This window comes from Tupaia chinensis, unplaced genomic scaffold (assembly GCF_000334495.1).
Source record: "Tupaia chinensis unplaced genomic scaffold, TupChi_1.0 Scaffold143843_1, whole genome shotgun sequence".
NCBI classification, from domain to species: domain Eukaryota; kingdom Metazoa; phylum Chordata; class Mammalia; order Scandentia; family Tupaiidae; genus Tupaia; species Tupaia belangeri.
In genome coordinates, this window is record NW_006203694.1 from 302,236 (window position 1) to 323,451 (window position 21,216).

At 41.1% G+C, this 21,216-nt stretch overlaps 1 protein-coding gene across 2 annotated transcripts in view; it reads right to left on the reverse strand.

The window, feature by feature from the left end:
* Positions 1 to 3,437: 3,437 nt before the first annotated feature.
* The window catches only part of BRINP1 (BMP/retinoic acid inducible neural specific 1), a 157,882-nt gene continuing 140,103 nt past the window's right edge, over positions 3,438 to 21,216 (reverse strand). For both annotated transcript variants that reach the window (XM_027767028.1, XM_014582842.1), the window contains exon 7: positions 3,438 to 4,931. In XM_027767028.1, coding sequence (XP_027622829.1) covers positions 3,791 to 4,931 — 1,141 coding nt within the window. In that variant the 3' untranslated portion in view covers positions 3,438 to 3,790. The remainder of the gene's footprint in view (positions 4,932 to 21,216) is intronic.

Consider the following 21,216-nt stretch of genomic DNA (forward strand, 5'->3'; position numbering starts at 1 on the left):
ATCATTACATTCTCTTGACAGACAAGAAAATAGAATAAAATGTTTGTCATTGAGATACTGTTATCTATATAAAGAAACCCAACAAGATATTCCACATTCTAAATTATATCCTTGGACTTGAATAATCTTATAGCCTCATTCCTATTGGACTCTTTGATTTTCTCCCCTTTCTTCTTCCTTGCAAAATATTTTCTTTGTATAATTTTAGCCATTAAAGGGAGCCTTGCTGTTAATGTAATCTTCTTCTTGTTCTCTTATTTGCAGGGGGAAGATAGACTAGGATGCAGAATTTTCCAATGATTTTATTTGATGACTAATAGCCCTCTGTGGTTTCTATAGCAATGCCATGCTTTGCTGCCAGGCCTTATCCAAATAGGCATTCTGTTCACTCTTATGTTTTAGCATCAGCATATTAATCAGACACCATAGATTCATGGTTGCAGTATCAGATTGGTAAGACACTAATTGAATTAAACATGAGGCTCCATGTTTCTTTTTCTGACATCTAGAGGGGAATACTGTTGCCTCAAAGTGCTAGCTAGACCCATGCAGGAGACATTAGAAATCTACAGAACTTTGTGTCCCTTTATAACAATACACTTTCCTACCAATTTAGAATCAACATCTTGATGTCAGAATCTCTCTCACTGAAAATTTCTCTATTTTCCTGAACTTCCCAATCATTAAATAGTTTTGTATTTGTTGTACAGTTTGAAGTGGCTGAGTTAGTATTTTCAAAGTGAAAGAAAGAGGGTTTCCCCCCATAGACAGTTGGTAAATTATGTAGATTGACTCAGGTTGAAGGACTTAATCGAATATGATAAAGATTAGGCAGCATAAAAAGATTGTCCAGCAATCTATAGAGTGCAATGAAAATACAAGGAGTTATTACATTAGGAGTCTTAGGAAAAACTTGGAAGCTAGACATCAAGGAGAAAAGGAAGAAAAGAAACTAAGAAACAGTCCAATTCATTCTTCAGATGTTAAAGATTATAGATGCTTGTTTTACTTCCCATCAAAGTTTTTACTCCCCTTGGTAGGTTTATCATTGAAAATGACATCTTTTAAAATTATCATTATAACTGACCCTTAAATACAAAAAGCATCTTTACACCTTTGTATTTTGACATTCCTTGTTTCATTCCTTTGATCATTGCATTCCTTTCTACTTGCTCAGCTCCTAATTTTTCAACACTTAGAATAACATGTCTCTTCTCTAAAGCCTTTTCCAACCCCATGAACACAGTTAATAACTCTTTCAGTCTCCTTTCTGTGTACCTGACTTCATGATGGCACTCATTATGGTATATTGTAATGACATTTTTTTTTTCTCAATTGGTGTTATGTCTGTCTTTTTTTTATATTTGTGAGTGGCACAAAAGCATGGTACATTTCCTTACAAATCTTTGAATTCTGACATGTTCATTCATCTAGTAGGTATTTAAAAATATATTGGATGATTTACAAGCCCTGAAAAATCTTGTGCTTGATGGATACACTGTGATGTGACCTCTGGCATGAAGGATTTCCAACCCAAATGAAGACCCAATCCTTGCAAAATCTGAGGTCTAAAAAACCTGTTAGTGTAAAGTGCATGCTAAGTGTTAAAGTTGGTATAAAATATATGCTAATTCATAGTAAAAAAAAAACTTGAATATTAAAGTTGACATTTACCATTATAGAAAAAAAGAAACCGAAACCCCCATACACACTTAAAAGTAAACGATTCTTCACCTTTTATACATTGAATTCTTTTTCTTCTTTCACCCTAAAATAAACTGCATTAGAGATAGTATTAACATTATGTCACACTATCAGACTCTGCTGACCTCTGAAACAGATGTTTGTATTTGATGTAGAAAAACTTTATAATGAGAGAGAAATGCACATTCCAGAATTGGAGTCAGTGAGTGAAGGTTTGCAAAGCTGGTTAAGATACAGAAAGATATTCCAGTCATATGATCTTTTGTTTGGCTTTGTTTTTGCCAGAGGGTGTGTGCACTTGCCAGAGAGAGAGAAAAAAAAAAGAGAGAGGGAGTGTGAAAATGATAGAGTACCCTCTATGGAGAATAGCCATGCCACAATCCTTTCTCCTCTATCCCTCCTTTTGGGATTTTGTGCACACGTACTCTCTCTCTTCAGCATGCTTATCAAGCTAGAAACCAGGTCCAGGACTCAAACCATGCAGTTGGCCATGTAGGATCCAGCAACCTTAGCCACCAGGCCACAGTCTAGCCTCATATGATCTGTATTACAATAGAAGCTTGAATGGAATCTAATGTTCCCTTTCTGTGAAAAAAAATAATTAGCTTCCTGAAATGGTCTGGTCAGTGAATAGTGATACTTTCTTAATGATGGTGAAAAGGACTTGTACTAGGCAGAAGTTTAGACCATAAGAACTCTGTTTTCTCTTCCAGCCATAATACTATATTGGTATGTATTTTTCTGCCAGTGAAGAAATGAGGATCCAATTGCTTAGAAAACACCTATTACAAGTACTACCTTACCAAAAAGAGGAACTCAGAGTCCCTACAGACTAAGAAGGAATGTCTGCCCAAATCCTCTACAGAGATGCCTTCAGATGAGTTTTCTTTCTCAAGTCTCATTCCAGTTTAATCTCCAAGTCCCTCACAAGGCTTCTCATCTTTCACAGATGCCAAAAAAGTGTCAGTGTTTTTATTATATGTGTGTGGGGAGCAAAGGGGTGAATGTATGCATATATTATGAGTTAATAAAAAATATAGTTTTTTAGGTACTTACTTGAGAAAAATCTGTCTGGCAGACCACTGCAATACTAAAACTCATCCTATTTTATTTTATATTTGGTTATTAATTTTATTCAAACTGAAAATTTATTTTTGATATGGAAAGCATCTCTATGAAATCTGACACCATCTCTTTTTGGAGAAAGTAGGTGGAAGAATTTCTTCACACACATACACACATACACAAAATCTAAAAAATACTTCATTTCATGGTTGTTTTGTTGGAGGGAAAAATGCAAAAGTGGCCAGTGTGATTTGGAAGAAGGCATATTGGCAAGGGAGTCAGAATATGGGGTTCAAATCCTTATGCAGGCAGTAACTGAGTATGCTCAAGGGCATGCCATTCTTCTGAGCCTATTTCTCAAAGTAAGGAGTTTGAGGAGCTGATTATCTAAGGTCACTTATTGTCCTGTGATTATGCAAATGTGTCTCCTCCCAAGCCCACCCTACTGGCCAGCTTCCATTAGTTTAGTTTATTCAGAACAAGAGAAGCCATATGGGTAAAATAGCACTGTCACTGTATCCCCACCACTGTGTGAGAATGAGTCAAAGAACCACAAGGAATTAAGCATAAAGAGGGAAGAAATCTTAACCGAAGAAATATCTTCTTTATCTATGTCCATTTCCTCCCACAAGGAAAAATGGCAGTGTCAGTTGTACATTACATAAATCTCTCTTTCTTTTTAGTGTTTAATCTTAGCACCTGCACAGCAGAGATCTTTACAATTCATTGCATATCTCCCCTTCTCCCCTCTCAATACAGCACCTGAGGCCTAAGAAGCAACTCCCTCAAAGCTCCACAAGAGGCTGAGACCCTTCTTCAAGAGAGTATAGAAATAACAAACATGCCCAACGGTTTTATACAGTTGCTAGAACGTTTTAGCTTCCAACAAATGAAGATTTTCCTCCTTTTCTTTGAATATTAATTACATTTTACAAATTTTTTTGTGTTTTGTTTTGTTTTGCTTTGTTTTGTTCTGTTGTTTGTACAACAAAAGGGAAAGTCCAGGGCAGGGAATGCCGGGTTAGCAGAGTTTGGCTGTCATCTGGTCCGACTGTTTGAGGATCTCGGTGTTGTAGAGGTCCAAAGCGTGGTTCACCCTGATGATCTCGCTGTTGGTAAGTTTCAGGCGATGTTTCAGCATACAGGAGAACAAGTCCAGCTGGGGTTTCCCCGGGGCCACAGGAGGGGCCAGGCGATTAATTCGGTCCCGAATATCCAGTAAGAGGAGCATCACGGACGAAGAAGAGTAGAACTGGCCGCCCTGCGTGTAGGACTGGTTGACCTGCTGCACTGCGCTGCGAAGCAAGTCGGCGTTGAACCGTAGGCTGTACCCGAACACTTGCACATCCGAGATCTTGATGTAGAACTGCCTCTTAGAGGGATCGGACAGGTCCACGGGGCCCTGGCCAGTCTCATTACGCAGTAGGGTAGGTAGCCGAGTCCGACTACGAAGGTAGATGTGGACCGTCTCAAAAAAGGTTTTCCACCGATTGCCCAGCAAGAGAGTCCAGTTGTAGCATTGGCTGTTTTGGAGACGGATCTTCTCCCAGCGTGGGTAGCCAAATTCCCCAAAGGGCATGTTCCAGCCCTCGGAATGGCTCCCACTGAAAGGGTTGACATAGACAAAGAACATGGGGTCCAGGCTGCTGTTGCGCATCTGGCAGATACGCATGGACATGCCGATCACCATGTGTATGAAGTCCATGCGGTTCTTGTTGCTCTTGAGAGTAAGGGACATGCGCTTGCGCCACCGAGGGTCAAAGAAGGTGTCGAGGCGGATCTCATTGCTGATGAAGGTGGTGTGGACGTAGAGGCGTGAGTCCATCTTTTGCAACAGGTATTTCAGTTCCAGGTCCTGGAAATCCAGGTCGGTCTCGAAGCTGATGAACTGCTCGCTCCGCTCTGAGTCCACATTCTGTGGTTCACAGCGGCCCCGGTACAGCTTGTAGCCCTTGTTGCAGGAGCCGCAGAGTGAGATGTTGGCCAGGCTGCACATGGCACAGCTGTTGTTCCCGCCTATGATGCAGGGGATGGGGCGCTGGCACAGCGTGGTGCTACCGTGGCACACGCAGCTCCTCTGGCTCTCCAGGAAGGTTCCCCAAAACCCATTCTCATTGCAGTAGAGAAGTGACTGGACCCTTGCGAGCCACTGCTGAATTGTCCTGGAGGATAGAGAGAAAATGCAGAACATTAGCCACCATGGCTGTGGGTGAGGATGGAGTTAGTGATCCAACTAATAGTGCAAAACGGGCCTTCCCAAGAAAAGGAAGGATGGGGCAGAGCATTTTTAATAAGGAAGGGCTCTGAATAGACATGGTCAAAGCTACACTGTAGTCCTTCCGATTCCACCAGCTATAGGACATTGTACTTCACCCATCTAATATTCGATGCTTTCCTATGTAAAGTGAAGGGGTTGGCGTAAATGTTCTTTGGGTGCTTGCCAACTGTATGACTCCATTATACAATGGCCCCCAACAAGTTTGATTTAGGAAGTTATACTGCCTAAACTCAGATAGCTCAAATGTCCCTTCTAGATGAGAATTTGTTGAAAAAAAAAAATCTGTAAAGGAAAGGATGTTAGGGATATTTCTCTCTCTCCTGCTTACTCTCTCTTTTTAAATCTTTGCTAGAAAGTGTGTGCACTTGTTAGAAATAAAAAGAAAGAGCCACAGAGAGAGGGAAAGTGGGAAAGCATTCCCCAGGGGGAATGGTCATACTGCAATCCCTTCTCTTCCATTTCTCTTTCCTTTAGGGATTTGAGCATGTATGCATATGTGCCTGACATGTTTTTCAAGCTACTGGTCCAGACTCAAACTGTGCAGTTTGCTATGTGTTTTCCAACTGTCTTCATTACCACACCACAAGTTGACCCAGAGTTATTTCTTTTAGTAACCAGTCAACCTCAGCTTACAAATTCCTCTCATGAAGTTACATAACATGCAACAACTTCAATGAAAACAAATTGTATCTTATGATACTCTAGAAATCAAGTAGCGTTGCCATACTAAGGAATTACATTGTTCTCACAGTAGTTCTTCAAAATATGTAAGAAAAAAATGGTATTTCTTTCATTTTTTCCAGAGCTCCAAATTCCCAGTTTGGTGGCATTTCCACTTCAACATGTATCTCTAGTTGTCCTCCCGACTACCTCTCAACACTGTAAATAATACCAGAGTCTATACCAGGATTCTAGCCACTGGAACAGTCCAGTGAAGACAGATACTTGATCATATAAGAAGTCACAGAAGATGGGTAGTAATATGTAAGGTAGTCAGCTTAGAGGATTCTCATCGTTCCTCATTTTTGTGCAAGTCACCTCCTGTCTATCTTCCATGCTACAAATTATTCCTTTCTTTGCACAGAGTATACTCACTCCCATTTTTTCACTCGAGTCTCACAACACTCTGAAAAAAATAGCTTAGGACTTGAGGTCAGTCAGGGATTGCTTAAAATCCTGGCTTCTCCACATGTGAGTTGAGGTGATACTGGGCGGTTTCCTTCACCTTCTTAATCGTCTCTACCATACAAGGCTGCAGTGAGGATTACATGAATTTTTATGTGACAACTTAGCCCTAAACCTGGTAGGTATTAAGGGTTCGATAAAAGTTAGCACTTGTTATTCCTGCAAAGGGACTGTCAGCTCTATTTTATAGACATGGCAACAGAGGCTCAGAGGTGAATGATGAACTGAAGTCATACAGCTGCTGAGTAGAGAAGTCTCCTGGCTCATAGCTATGACTTTTTACATTATTTATTGAGCAAGGGTCAAGAAAGCCTTTCTAAAGACTGTAGTGGGCTGTGGTGATGGTGATGATGATGATGGTGGTGGTCCATAATCTTCATTTTATGAAGCTGGAAACAGAAGCCAATTTGCACTGCATTCCCTATGGTAGGAATGCTAATACAGCAATCCATCTGTTCTATCATTTCTACCAATGAACCACAGTCATTGAACTGCAAATACTCAGTCAGGAGGTAGGCAATAGCTTCTAATGTCAAAAAACATAGGGGTTGGCCCAAATAAAACTTGAGTTCAGAGTGCCGTTCTGTAACCAGGAACAAGTCACTTTGCCTCTTTTGTTATTCCTGCAAAGGGACTGTCAGCTCTATTTTATAGACATGGCAACAGAGGCTCAGAGGTGAATGATGAACTGAAGTCATACAGCTGCTGAGTAGAGAAGTCTCCTGGCTCATAGCTATGACTTTTTACATTATTTATTGAGCAAGGGTCAAGAAAGCCTTTCTAAAGACTGTAGTGGGCTGTGGTGATGGTGATGATGATGATGGTGGTGGTCCATAATCTTCATTTTATGAAGCTGGAAACAGAAGCCAATTTGCACTGCATTCCCTATGGTAGGAATGCTAATACAGCAATCCATCTGTTCTATCATTTCTACCAATGAACCACAGTCATTGAACTGCAAATACTCAGTCAGGAGGTAGGCAATAGCTTCTAATGTCAAAAAACATAGGGGTTGGCCCAAATAAAACTTGAGTTCAGAGTGCCGTTCTGTAACCAGGAACAAGTCACTTTGCCTCTTTAATCCTCAGTATCCATATCGAAAATGAGGATAACAAAGCCCATCTTATGCAGTTGGTGAGAGGATTCAGTGAGATGATATTTTTAAAGTGCTTAGGAGAGCCTGGCATAAAGCAATTATGAAAAAAAGGTAATAATAAAAAGCACTCGTATCCCAGAGAATAAGCTCTTCCTTTGAAGGTATTGAGACACTCAGGGATTTCACTATCTCTTAGGAGTTGGAGGGAAACCATTCTGTTACATCCATTTGAAAATGGATACCGTTGAAATGGCTTCCCAGCATACATTGCCTTAAATGAGTTGCTTATCAGCTGAGAGAAAATGGCGGATAATTAGTGTGCTTTTGAAAGCCCCTGCCTTTTAAATCCACAGAACTATGCCTGCCCCAGCAGTAAAACCTCCCTCACAACATCCAAAATGTTTTATCGAAGCCCCCATTTCCTTGTCGGTTTTCCCTTCCCCAGGTTCCCAAGCCTGAGAGCAAGGCCCCTCAAAGCACCTAACCCAGAGCCTAGTTCTGTAAATGTTTGCTGAACAAATGAATGTTTGCTGAATGAATGAACAAAGAATATTAATATTTTCCTTCTTCACTTCATTAGAAAAAGAAAAATGAACTTCTCCCTCTCCCCTCAGACCGCAGTATTAGTTTTCGATACCATCCACCCACACAGCTCCAGGCCTCCCCAGTCTCTGCTTCCTGAGACCAATCCTATTACAGCCTGGAGAACAGCAGCAGGCCCAGCCTTTAGGAAACGGAGCTGGAATAATAATGAGCTGTGTGGCTCCCACCTCCCGAACCAGAACATTGACTGAATATTGGGTATGAGTCATCTGATATTTTTGTGAGCTGCAAGGGCCCTCCGCACGGCACTGATTGCGTAGTTCCATCAGATGAGAGCGTCATTTCAAAATGCCTCTTTCAAATGGCCCACACTTGCCCCTGTCACTCCCTCTCCAAGTGACAGGACAGTACTCCATTTAGAGCTCCTCTGTTCCCATCTGCAAGGCATTCTATAACCCCGTGGAGCGCCCCCTTTCTCGTGTCTCATCATTGGGACCCTTTGTCAAGACCACAGCCCCCACTCCTTGAATCAATGCTTCATTGTAGCTGAACTCTCAGAATCCTCAGTGGGGGAAATAAAAAGATGAAAGTTCCTGGTGATGCTGCGACAAGCACCGGGGCTAGTGGTAAATTAGGATTCCAGCCCTGTCGTGCAGGAGGGATTGGGGACAGAGGCCCTCTGAGACGCATTAGCGAGCTGCATGGCACCTGCATCTCCTGACCTCAGAATAATCATGAGGTTGTGGGCTGTATCAAAGAAGGCATTAATGACAGAGCACGAGGACTCAGAGAGGAGGTGCTGTGCAAGGGGAGCAGGGACTTGTGAGGCCGAGGGAACGAGGGAAAAGGTAGAGAACGGGGAAGGGTGATAAAAGAGAAGAAGAGTGTTTGGCGGTGGAGATGGTGGGGGAAATACGAAGCTGATGAGCAGAGAGGGCCTACGAAGGAGACACTGGAGGGAGTGGATGTGACAGGATGAAATTCACAGTGGGAGGACAGAAACGAAGAAATTCAGCCAGGCCTTCCTTTGTTCTAACTCAGACATTTAGGGCGCGTGGACATTGGATGGGCTATTGGAGAGTGGCGCTGGTCTTCCTCTCCCCTCCTGAGAGCAACCTTATAGGTGACTCCTGATTCCCAGGATTATTGAATATTCCTGATTAAAACCAGAAATATAAACTCATTACATAGTTTTGTGTGTGTGGTTTTTTTTTCCTTACTGCCAGAGGGCACACATGCTTCCCGGAGACAGAAAGACAGATGGCACCCCTCTATGAAACATGGTCCATGCCGTAATCCCTTCTCATCTATTTCTGTATCCCATCAGGATTTGCAGTGCTCATGTACGCATGCCCAGCATGGCTATTGAACCAGAGAGGCCAGGACTCAAACTGCCATCGGCCATGTGGGGTCGGCTCCCTTAATTACTATGCCTTGAGGTCAGTCCTTTATGTTTCTTTTTTACACAGAGAAATTCCAACAATGAGAAATCAGCCTCAAATCAATCTCCTAACCCAGCTGAGAGAATCTTTGGTTTACAAATACTGAGTGCTCGCCGTTTACCAGACCTAGTGCTGGAGGCGCTTCGTATTGTCTTCTGAGCAGCATGTATAAGCATCTCAGTGCTACAGATGAAGATAATGAGTCCTTGAGAAGTGAGGTAACTTGTCTGAGATCACAAAGTTACTCCACATTCAAATACCAGACCTCTGGTACTGGTTCACTCTTTGCCATGTACTGTAATGTGAAATTATAGTGATAGTCAAGTAAGAAGAAAGAGGCAGACCACAAGAAGAGAAATAAATTGAAATAATGGAAAAATACTGAAAGTTTGAGCCTGTGAAGGGCCTATTATCACATTCCTTACTTCCTCTGGACCTGCCAGGGTCCCTCTCCTCCATTCACAGATAATTGGGACTCACCGACAAGTGCATCGGGAGAGACTGGGGACCAGGGTAGGAGGGGCTGATCTATAAATACCATTTCCCATGCTAGCTGGTGACAGTCTGCCTCAACCCTGGCAACAGAGAGAGAGAGCTTAATAGGCCAGTTCCAGAGGGGAGGGTCTTACAAAGGCTGACACAGCCCCACTGAAAGGCAGTCGGTATGAGGCAGCGAGAACCAGGTTTTAAAATGCTTTTTGCAGTCCCTAGGGATCCGCAGCATCTTCTGTTTGCAGCCAAAGCTGAACTCCAATACATCCAAATCAGCATCTTTCTGTTGGATGGGATTTCAATTCATTCTGATGGGGGCTGAGAGAAGGGAAGAAAGGACAAAGGAAGGGAAGGCAGGAAGTTGCATTTCTTTCGCAAACTGGAAAACCCTGGAGCCTGGTTAACAGCCACCCACAATAGCCCCAAATGCACCAGTTTGGACACAAAAGCAGACAGCCTTCAAGAAGCAGCCTTGGACATGTTTAGCTTGTCTCCCTCCTGTTCGGACCTGAACACGGAGGCTTGGTTACAGAGGTAGAAATTGATATTTATTGAGAGCCTTCTACAGCGCGGCAGTTATCCTTTCATCCTCACATCAACCTCCTGAGATAGGACCACTCTGAGATTTCCATGCCATGGATAAGGGTGTTGAGAGCCAGCGAGGGACTGTGCTCACCTAACCCCTATGGTCAAACAGCATGGGCTTAGACCAGCGTCTAAGATTACTGGAACCAAACCCAGCACACCCTCAGTGACCCTTCTGTGTGTTTCCTACCGTCTATTAAACACCAAACTGGAGGAGAAACTAGTCCGGGGGCCACAGAGACACCAAAGCCACTCCCCTGCAGGCTCTGTCTTTGCCTTAGCCAAGATTTGCTGGTGACCTGACAGGCCTCCCAGTGACACAGCATGGAGTCGCTTGTCATTTGGAGGACAGTCTTAGCCACCCAGGGTTTCCCATCATGCTTTCAAAGGCTCACATCTCCCATTTAGAACCACCTGGGTGGGGAGCCCAGGCTGGGGTTCCTAATTCAAACAAACTCCCTGCTGATTTTAATTGGAGGTTTTGCCTAAGATGGGAATGCAGTGCTGGGCCAGTGGCATTTTAGGGAAGATCATATAAACCAAGTGCCAAGAGGTGATGGTGCGGGGGGAGGGATAAATCAAGGCTAAAATAGAAAACTATAATCCATAACTCCCATTCGTCTACAAGAATGTGTATGTAAAAGTGGAAAGAGCATTTAAAGAATAAAGTTGAAGTTCTGAATCATTTTCATATTTATGCCCTGCTCTTCTTCCTTGGTGTTATTTTGACATTGTCATGGGTGGCTGAGTAATTCTGGGAAGCTCCACAAAATGTGTACTCCATAGACCATTGCCTAAGCAGGAGAGACAAATGGTTGCTTTTAGGTTTCTGATAATGTACTATTTTTTAGTTGGTGTGTGTGTGTGTGTGTGTGTGTGTGTGTGTGTGTGTGTGGGCTGGGGTGAGGGGCAGTAGCTGGCAACAGGCAGTACAGTTAACCAGCCTTTAGACATATAGTGGAATCAAAAGAAAATTCTGTATTGGTATCAGGCCTCAAATCCTTAGGTAGAACACTACAAAAGTGTCTTTCATTTCCTCCAATTTGTGCAAAATACCTAGGTCATGAAAATTAAATGCTTCGCCACATAGTACATGGATGTGTGTGTGTGTGTGTGGGCTGGTGGAATGTATTTCAAAGGAATACTGTTAATAAAAGATGAATACGTCAATCGTATTGGAATGCTTGGAGCAAAACTGAAAGGGGCCTTGATTTATAAATGTGTTAGTATGAATTATCACTGGTCATTGAATCCACTCTGTTCATCATTTTTCCTAGATAAATATTCAGGTTTTTGGTAAGTATATTTATTTATTGTTTCCATGAGTGAGAGATACATAAAGAGAAAGAGAGACACAGCACCTCCAACAAATTTTTTTTTTTTTTTTGGAGAGGTTTTCACTATAGGGCGCGTGTGCTCGCCAGACAGACAGACAGAGACAGAGACAGAAAGCGAGAAATCACCCCCCAGGGGGGATGGTCACGCCGCAATCCCTTCTCCTCCATTCTCCTCTCGGGATCTTGGGCATGCATGCACACACGCCCGGCGTGAGTTTTAAGCCACTGGGTCCGGGATGTGAACCGCGGTCAACTACATGGGAGTCCAGCGACATATCCATTACGCTAACTGCTGGTTCCCCCTCCAACAGTTTTGAGGCTGTGATCCACCTTCAGCTCCAGGTAGCCCTCTGTTTTGGCCATGCGTATGCCTGGCACACTCAGGGAGGTCTCTGAACCTGAACCTAGAACCTGCTAATGTGAGTCACCCTCACAGAGCATCACATTTCACTGTTGTATCACTGTCTGGCCCAAACTACTTAGTTGTAATCACTCCCCTCTTTGAGATTCTATCATCATTTTAATAACCTGTTTTTCGTTTACTTAGTCCTTCAGAGGATATTGTAGCCTCCTTGACTGGCTTATAAAAATAAAGAAAGAAAATACAAAAGAAGATTTTATGGTCCCTTTCCATGCTGAGTTCAGAATTGTGGCGTGAAGGCATTCTGTCTTACTTGGGGAAGCAGAGTGGAGAGTGGAAGGAACAGTGATAGAGAGGCAATGTAGAAATCCAACGGGGTCTTTAAAATTAGGTTGTCAGGAGCTTAATTGGGGAGGATTATGAAACAATTTTTGCAATTACACAGTTCTGTGTCTGGAAGGAGGTGACAGGCAACATCAGCTGCATATTCAAATTCAGCATTTTGCTTTGGGGCATGGACGTGCTGAAGACAAGTGATGGGAAGTGATGGAAGGAGCCAGAGCCTCTTATGGATGGTACAAGGGCTGGAAGCAGCAGAAGCTCCCACGTGGAGCGCCATGGGAGTGGGTTTTTCTTCAAGGACAGTAGTCAGGCTAGACAATGAAAAACTCAGGACAAAAGACTGTGAAGGGGTCTTATGGGCTTAACCCTGAAATACAAAAGTAGCCATCTAAATAACCATCTGGGCAGTGTTCCTGGGTGAGCTTAGGTAACTACTAAACCCTGTTCTACCACTATTTGACCTTGAATATTTGGGCTTGCAATTTGACCTTGAAAAAGAAACCTGACTTCTTTAACTCTCATTTTTTTCTTTTTTAATAATCTGTCCAATGGGAAAGAGCATATCTACTCTGCACTTTCGTTAAGAACTAGAATTGAATCACAAAGATCCTAGGAGGGTTCCAGTGAAAGGAAGTGATAACTGACCATTAACCAGTATTGTTTCTGAGGGCAAGGAATAACCATGTTTTAGTAATGCCTCAGATAAAAATATTCGTCTTGGTTACTAGAACAGCCCAGTTAATTACAGCCTACTAGACTAGTCCCACTGATTATTCACTTTTCATAGTTCTAATGAATGCTGTCACTATGATACTTGGAGAAGAAAAAGCTAGATGTGGACTTTGGAGTCAGGAAAAAAATCAGATATTGAATCATAGCTTTGCTACTCATAATTTAACCTTGAGCTAATTGCTTGTCCTTTGTGAGCTTCAGTTTTCTCAATTACAGAGTGGAATGATAACGCATTCCTTGCAATTATTCAGAGGCTCAGATAAGGTGATATATATGAAGCTTTTGACATATAGTAGGTGCACACTGTCTCTCATGAAAACAAACTATTGTGTTTCTCTTTAGTTCACATAGTAAATGGTGCCTATGAAATTAGTAATTATAGATTTTTTTAAAAAGCAGGGAAAGAATTCAACAAATGCTATGGGATCAATTTTACATCAATATTAAACAAAATGAATTTTGGCACTTAACCTCTTCTGAACCCCCTAAACCAAAACAGATGGATTGCAAACCTAAGTGTGAAAAGCAAAATAACAACAGTAGCAACAAAACAGCTTTTATTTTATTTATTTATTTTTTAGAGAGATTATAGCTATAAGGCAGATATACTTGCCTTACAAGAAGAGAGGTAGAAAGCAAAAAATAACCACCCAGGGAGGATTGCTGCACTGTAATCCCTTCTTCATTCTCCTCTCAGGGTCTTGAGCACACATGCACAAGTGCCCGGTGTAAATTTTAAGCCACTGGGCCTGGGATTCAAACTGCAGTCAACTATGTGGGAGTCCAGCAATGTAAACATTATGTCATCTGCTGGGCCCCAAAACAGCTTTTAAAAGAAAATATAGGAGAGTACTTCCAAGATCTTGGAGTAGGCAAAGTTTTCTTGAAAGAACACAGCATAAAGGAAAAAAACAATTAATAGATTGTTAATTGTTAAAAAACAATTAATTAAGATTAAAACATATTCATGAAAAGATAGCATTAAAAGAGTGAAGAGATGAGACCAGCAGATGGCATAGTGGTTATGTCACTGGACTCCCACATGGACAACCACCGTTTGAGTCCTGGACCTGGTGACTTGAAAATCATGCTGGGTCCATGTGTGTGCATGGCCAAAATCCCAGGATGAGAAGGAATTGCAGTGTGACCATCCCCACTGGGTGGGGAGGGGGGATTTCTCACTTTCTCTTTCACTGTCTCTGTCTCTCTTTCTCTCTGGCAAGTGCACACTAAGGCACAAAACTCTAAAAACCTTTTTTTTAAAAAGGAGAATGAAGAGACAACTCTGAATGGGAGAATATATTTGCAATTCCTCTGACCAATTTAAGACTATATTCATAATACATGGTTTGTGTCCCCTCCAAATTGTTGAGGCCTCTGGAAGATAATTAGGTCATGAGGGTGAAGGTCTCACGAATGGAATCAATGCCCTTATAAATGAGGTATGCGAGAGATCTTATCCCTTCTGTAAAGACACAACTGGAAGGTGAACCAGAAAGTACTCACAGACACCAAAGCTATGAACAGCTTGATCTTGGATTTCTACCCTCCGGAATTTTAAGAAATAAAATTTCTATTGCTTATAAACTACTTAGTTTATGGTATTTTGTTATAGCAGCCTGGATGGCTTAAGTCTAATACATAAAGCTCTACAAATCAGTGAGAGAAACTCAGATAACCAAAGAGGGAAATGGTCAAATATATAAATGGGGACTTTCTTGAAGAGGATATCCAATAAGCACATGAATCTCCATGTCACTCATCATCAGGAAAATGCACATTAAAACTGTAATGAGATACTGCTGCCGCAGGCTAGTTAAAATAAAATTAAGATATAAAATTTAAAAAAAGATGAAAATTGCTAAGTATTGGTAAGGATGTGGAATAATCAAAACTCTCCTATTATACTGGTGGGGATGAAATTTATTATAGCACATTAGAAAAACTGGAAGTATACACTGAACTCTCCAGTTTACTGCATATAGGAACATACTACATCCCAGCATTTTCACTCCTGTATGTAGCCAACGAGAAGTTCATTAAAAGACATATGTGGGATTTCAGTACTATTTATAAGAACACCCAACAGGAAACTATGCAAATGACTCTCAGCAATAGAATAGACTTGTACACGCAGAACAAAATAAACAAGCCACAAAAAAATAAATAAATAAATAAATAAATAAATAAAAATAAACAAGCCACAACCACATAAAACTACATGGAAGAATCTCTATGAAGGGTACAAAGGTGAAAAAGGCCAGACATGAAGTATCCATGCTACATCTTTTAAAAAGCAGAACTGACCTATGGTGATACTAGCAGTGAAAAAGATAATTCCCTTGAGGAAAAGGTTGATAGTGCCCAGAGGGAAAAAAGGAAGATTCTGCAGTACAGATAATGCCCTGTTTTTTTTTTTTATCCTGTGCTGTCTAAATGTATAAACTTAGTTTGTGTGGAGCAGTAGATGGTGAAGCAGTTACATTGCAGAACTCCCACAGAGTCAACCACAGTTTGAGTCCTGGACTCGGCAGCTTAAAACTCACACTGTGTATGTGTGCATGCATGGCCAAAATCCCGAGAGGAGAATGGAGAAGGGATTGCAGCATGGCCATCCCCCATCGAGGAGTGATTTCTTGCTTTCTGTCTCTCTCTCTCTCTCAGTCTCTCCACAAGTACACATGCCCTCTACCAAAAACCTCTCTTAAAAATAAATAAATAAATAAAATCAAAATTAAATTCAGTTCATGAAAATTCATATTATACACTTATGTTGTTTTCACTGTCTATAGGTATATAATATTTCAATAAAACATTTATGAAATAGAACATACTTTTAAACAACCAAAAAAACACTATAAAAGCTACAACACATTACATGTTTATATCCTTTCGATCTTTTTTTTTCTTTTGCTGCAGGATATGTATGCTTTCCCAACCCCTTGATGGGAAATGGTTACAATGGTCACACTGCAATCCTTTCTTCTTCATCTCTTCCTTCTTTTAAAATTTTGGGCCTGCACGCATGCCTGGAGTGTTTCTCAAGCTGCCAGGTCTAGAATTCAAATGATGGGGTTAGTCATGTGGCATCCAGCTGCCTTAACCACCAGGTCATGGAGCTGGCCTCTCTTTTCAAACTTACTAAAGTTCTTCTGTGTGCTCTCTAATGTGGATCTTCAAAAGTCTTCTGTGTCCTAGACTGCATTAAGAAGGTGTCATAAATCTTATTTTAACAATATGAAAAACTGAAGAGAGAAAACTTATTGAGGGTCACTATGGCCTTGTCATACCACTGGTATTATAACTGGTCATGTGTAATATTTTTTTGAGGGAGCAAGTGGGGAGAAGAATTGGGAAGTAGCTCTGACAAGATAAGACAGAGCTATCTTTAGAAATGATAAGAACTCACTTCTACTTCTAACTCAATTCTATTCCAAACAGGAAGCTACTTCTGAAACCCTGGGCGGGGCTGAGAAAGAAGCCAAAAGCAAAACAAATAAACAAAAAAGAAAGAAAGAAGCAACCTAAAAACAACAAAAAGGAACTGGAGATGCTTATTTTCTTGCCTTATGTCATCCAAGTGAGTCAGTCGTCCTATTTGCTACAAATGCCGAGTGACAAACACCGATGGAAATGGGGTGTATCTACTACTGTTGGATAAAATAAGCCTCCAAGACACTCATGGAAAAGCTCAGGCAAGGGCACACCCCTTCCTGCCCCTCACTCAGATTATATATTTAAGTTGCCACTGTGTTGAGATTAACTACCTCCTTTTTGGGGGGCTTAAATAGAAAAAAAATGCCAAAGAAAGATTGCTATTGAAAGTTTCTGACAGAGAGGTGTTTCAAGCTAGCCTGACTTTATTTTTGTGCTTGTACTTCTTTTTAAATTTGTTTTAAACTTAAAAAAATAAATAAAACTTTCTGGGAAGAGAGAGAGAATGAGAAAGTACCCCTTCCCAGGTGATGGCCATGCTGCAATCTCTTCTCCTCTTGGGATTTTGGACATGTATGCATATGTCCCTGGTGTTTTTTCAAGCCACTGGGTCTAGGACTTGAATCACACAGATGCCATATGGAATCCAGCTACTTTACCCACCACCCCACCAGCTGGCCCTGTGCTTTTACTTTTTATTTTTAGCAGAGCTTAATACATACTGTTCCACATGGAACAAAAGAATTGCCTAGCCATTCCCAGCATTAATTCCTATCGGTCAGGAGCATAAATACAATGAATGGTGTTTAAACTCTTACATTTTAGGTCCATTTGTTATAGAGCAATAGACATTCAGATCATTAGGTATTAACAACTCCCAAAAACTAGAAGTAGCTCAAGATATATCTTCCCCATTCTAATACTACCAAGTTATGCTACCATACTAAAAAGAAATGCAAAAAAGTCTTCTCCCTCTCCAAGATTCAAGGCTCTAATCCCAGGGATCTGTGATAATGCTATCACTGCTGGGGACCAGACGGTGTTGCAATGGTAAAATGAGGTGCTCTTCCAGGGTGACCACATAGGAAGATTCCAGGTTCGTGTCTGCCACTCTCCCTGAGGACATTCGGCACAGGCATGCCCATAACCTAGGACTGACTGAGACTGGGGGTGATGGTGTCATCAAGACCTTGTTGGGAGTGTGCTCTCTCTCTCTCTGTCTGTCTCTGTCTCTGTCATATGTGGGAGAAATAATAAACTTATTTTAAGAAATATTTTATTTAACTTTATTTATATATTGATTTTTTTTTTTTTTTGGAGAGGTTTTTGCTATAGGGTGTGTGCGCTCGCCAGACAGACAGAGAGAGACAGAGAGACAGAAAGCAAGGAAATCACCCCCTTGGGGGAATGGCCATGCCGCAATCCCTTCTCCTCCATTCTCCTCTCGGGATCTTGGGCACGCACGCACACGTGCCCGGTGTGAGTTTAAGCCACCGGGTCCAGGACTCGAACCGCAGTCGACTCCGTGGGAGTCCAGCGACATAACCATTATGCTAACTGCTGGTCCCTTTATATATTGATTTTAATTTGACCAGAGAGGAACAGGGTTGGGGGAAGGAGGTGGGGGAATGAGAAAACAAGCTGCCAGGGCTGGGACTCAAACCGTGGTCAGTCATGTGGGAGTCCAGTGCCCTTAACCACCACATGATCTGCCAACCCAGAAATAATAAATTTTTAAAAAAGAAAACTCACTCTGGTGATTATTTTCTTTTAACAGAGCACAATTGATTTAAAAAGAGGAAGATTATCTGTGTGAACCTAACTTAATCAAAGGTATTACTTTACAAGTAGACGGTTTTCTCTAGCTGTTGGGGGAGGAATTCAGAGAAATCAGAAGCATAAAGACGTGATGTACCATCATTGCTCTGAAGATGGGTGGGTATGTGAGGACTAAAGAATGATCTATAGGAACATAGAGCAAATCATGGCAACAACCAGCCCAAAGACAGTGACCTTAGTCCTACAAGCACCAAGAGCTGAATTCTGCCAACAACTAAGGGACACTGTAGGTAGGTCCTCCCCTTAGAGCCTCTATGTAAGAGCCTGGCCTGGTCAGTGATTTGATTTTAGCCTGTGAGCACAAGCGCAAGATCAGGCTCTCCCAGCCTCAGACCCAGACCATGAGAATAGTAGGGTAATCAATCTGCATTGCTTAAAGCCTCTCTAGTTATGGTGATTTGATATGCAGCAACACAAAACTAATGCAGTTAGACTAGCCAGGATTCTTCTCCACTGTTTTATTTTACTCCTTAATAAAGTGATGGAAACATTAGATGATCTTTCATGTTCTCTTCCAGGTACAACATTTTAAAATGTCATGATTTTATGTCTCTTAGCCCCTCCAAGCATGAATGCAGGACCAGTCTTGAGCCAGTTTGATTTTATTTGATAGATTTCAAGCTCTTTGAGAATCAGGGCACCCCTTGTCTTGCTTAACATCCGACCTCTCCACCTTGTATAGTGGCTATACTTGGCACATAGTAGCTACTCACTAAATATTTATTGAATAAAAGAATAAATAGATGAATGAATAAAGATTCAGTATAAATATTAATATGACTATTCTCCAATAAGAAAAGAGGATTATGCCTTGGTAGAATGGCAGCAGAAGAATAAATATTCTTTCATAATCCTGACCAAGTCATAAATTTCTGTTTGCCTTACTGTTTTTGTCTATAAACGGGGAGACTAATCTTTGTCCTAGTTATCCCACAAGTTATTTATTATAAATATCTTATAAGATCATTAGTGAGAAAGCTTTTTGCAAACTGTAAAATAATCTATATATACTTGTCTTGATAATAGTTTATTTTTTAAGATTAGGAATGTCCCTAAACCAAATGGGATGAATTTATTCCCTAATTATACAAGAACCGAAGCACCTTCCTGCTGTTACTTTGGCAGCTGCTGGTTAGCAGTCATGCCCTTTCCCAGCAGGGTGGTACCTGCAGGGATACAAAGCCATTAGCATCTGCTTAAACAGAAGACATTCGAAACTCAAGTCAAAGAAGACTGGCTGAACAGTGACAATCTCCATTGACTAGATGGTGAATCACAACCTGGAGTATCATACCTGTAACCAGGGTCACTGCCTCTTAATCTGGTGTAAATCACTCTTTTCTAAGTCTGTATACTGAGGAACACTTGCTTCAATACTTTGAAAAGAGTCAGGAAAAAGGTTTGTATGGCCAATTAAGTTGGATCCATTCTCTATTTTTTTATTTTTCAATTCAACCATGAATACCACTTCCTCCTCCTACCCTGCCACACAATATCCTACAGGATCCACTTAAGGAAACTTCTATTTGTGGGTGGGGGGATGGAGAATTTGTTTCTACCAAAGCACATTATAATGAGGTGAAACCACACTTATGGCAGTGAAGAGTCTACTAATTTAAGATTAGCGTGGTCCCCAGACTCTCCCAGCCTCAGACCCAGACCATGACACAAAAATCACCGAGGACCTAGGATCCATCCCAGATATACTGAATCAGAAAGCTTGGGCATGGGGACAAGAATTTGTGTTTAAAAAGCCCAACGGGTGATTGTGATACTTGTTCGAGGTTAAGAACCACTAGTATAATCCACATATCAGTAGTAAAACTCATGCCAGCACAGGAAGATATATTGAATTCTTTTACACCCAGAAGAGAGATTCCATTAATTCTCTAGTTCATCTTTTAAATGGCTATCAGAGAATAGCTTCCAAACCATAACCTCCTTGTATTTTTCCCCCACTGGCTTTCCATCCTAAATGATAATCTATAAACTCTAGTTAGATCTTCAATCCCTATGTAATTGCATCCGAATTTATAAGTGTAACCTTATTCAATAACAATATAGACAATTATACTAGGCACTAATGTTACTGTCCATTTACTATATGCTAAGAACAGAGCATAGATATGTTAGGTAATCCTCACAATGATGCTTGAGGAGGCACTAGTATCATTTTCATTTTACAGCTGAAGACATTTAGGACTAGACAGCACTGAGCACACGACTCACCAGGATTTAATGGAAGTCTGTCTGGTCCCTAAGACAATATACTTAATCTTGATTTCTACATGCTTTCTGATTTCTGGGTGAAACTAATCTCCTATACAATTCTTCATAAGTATATGTTGTTTTACTGAATGGAAAACCATCCTCTTCACTGCAAGTTTAAAGGATAATTTCCCTTTTATTCTTATCTCAAATGCCCCCTCACTTTAGTCCATTAAATGCGCTGTCCTTGCATGCCAGGCACCTTACTTGTTACTGAAAAAACACACAATTATCTAGAAAAATAACATTTCTGCCTTCACAAAATTTGTGGTCAAGTAGAGGAAGTCTAGAATTAAGCACACAATTACAAATATGGTCAGTGTTAGAAAAAAGATACACAAGATATAGTCAAGACATATATTAGGATATTGCAATCTGGGCCAGTGTATCAGGACAGGCATTGCTAAAACAAACAAACAAACAAACAAACAAACAAAAAATGTAGGTTTATTCTTAAAGGTTGAGTAGAGTAATGCAAACAGAGATTGAAGGGACTCTTAGGTCTTCCACAG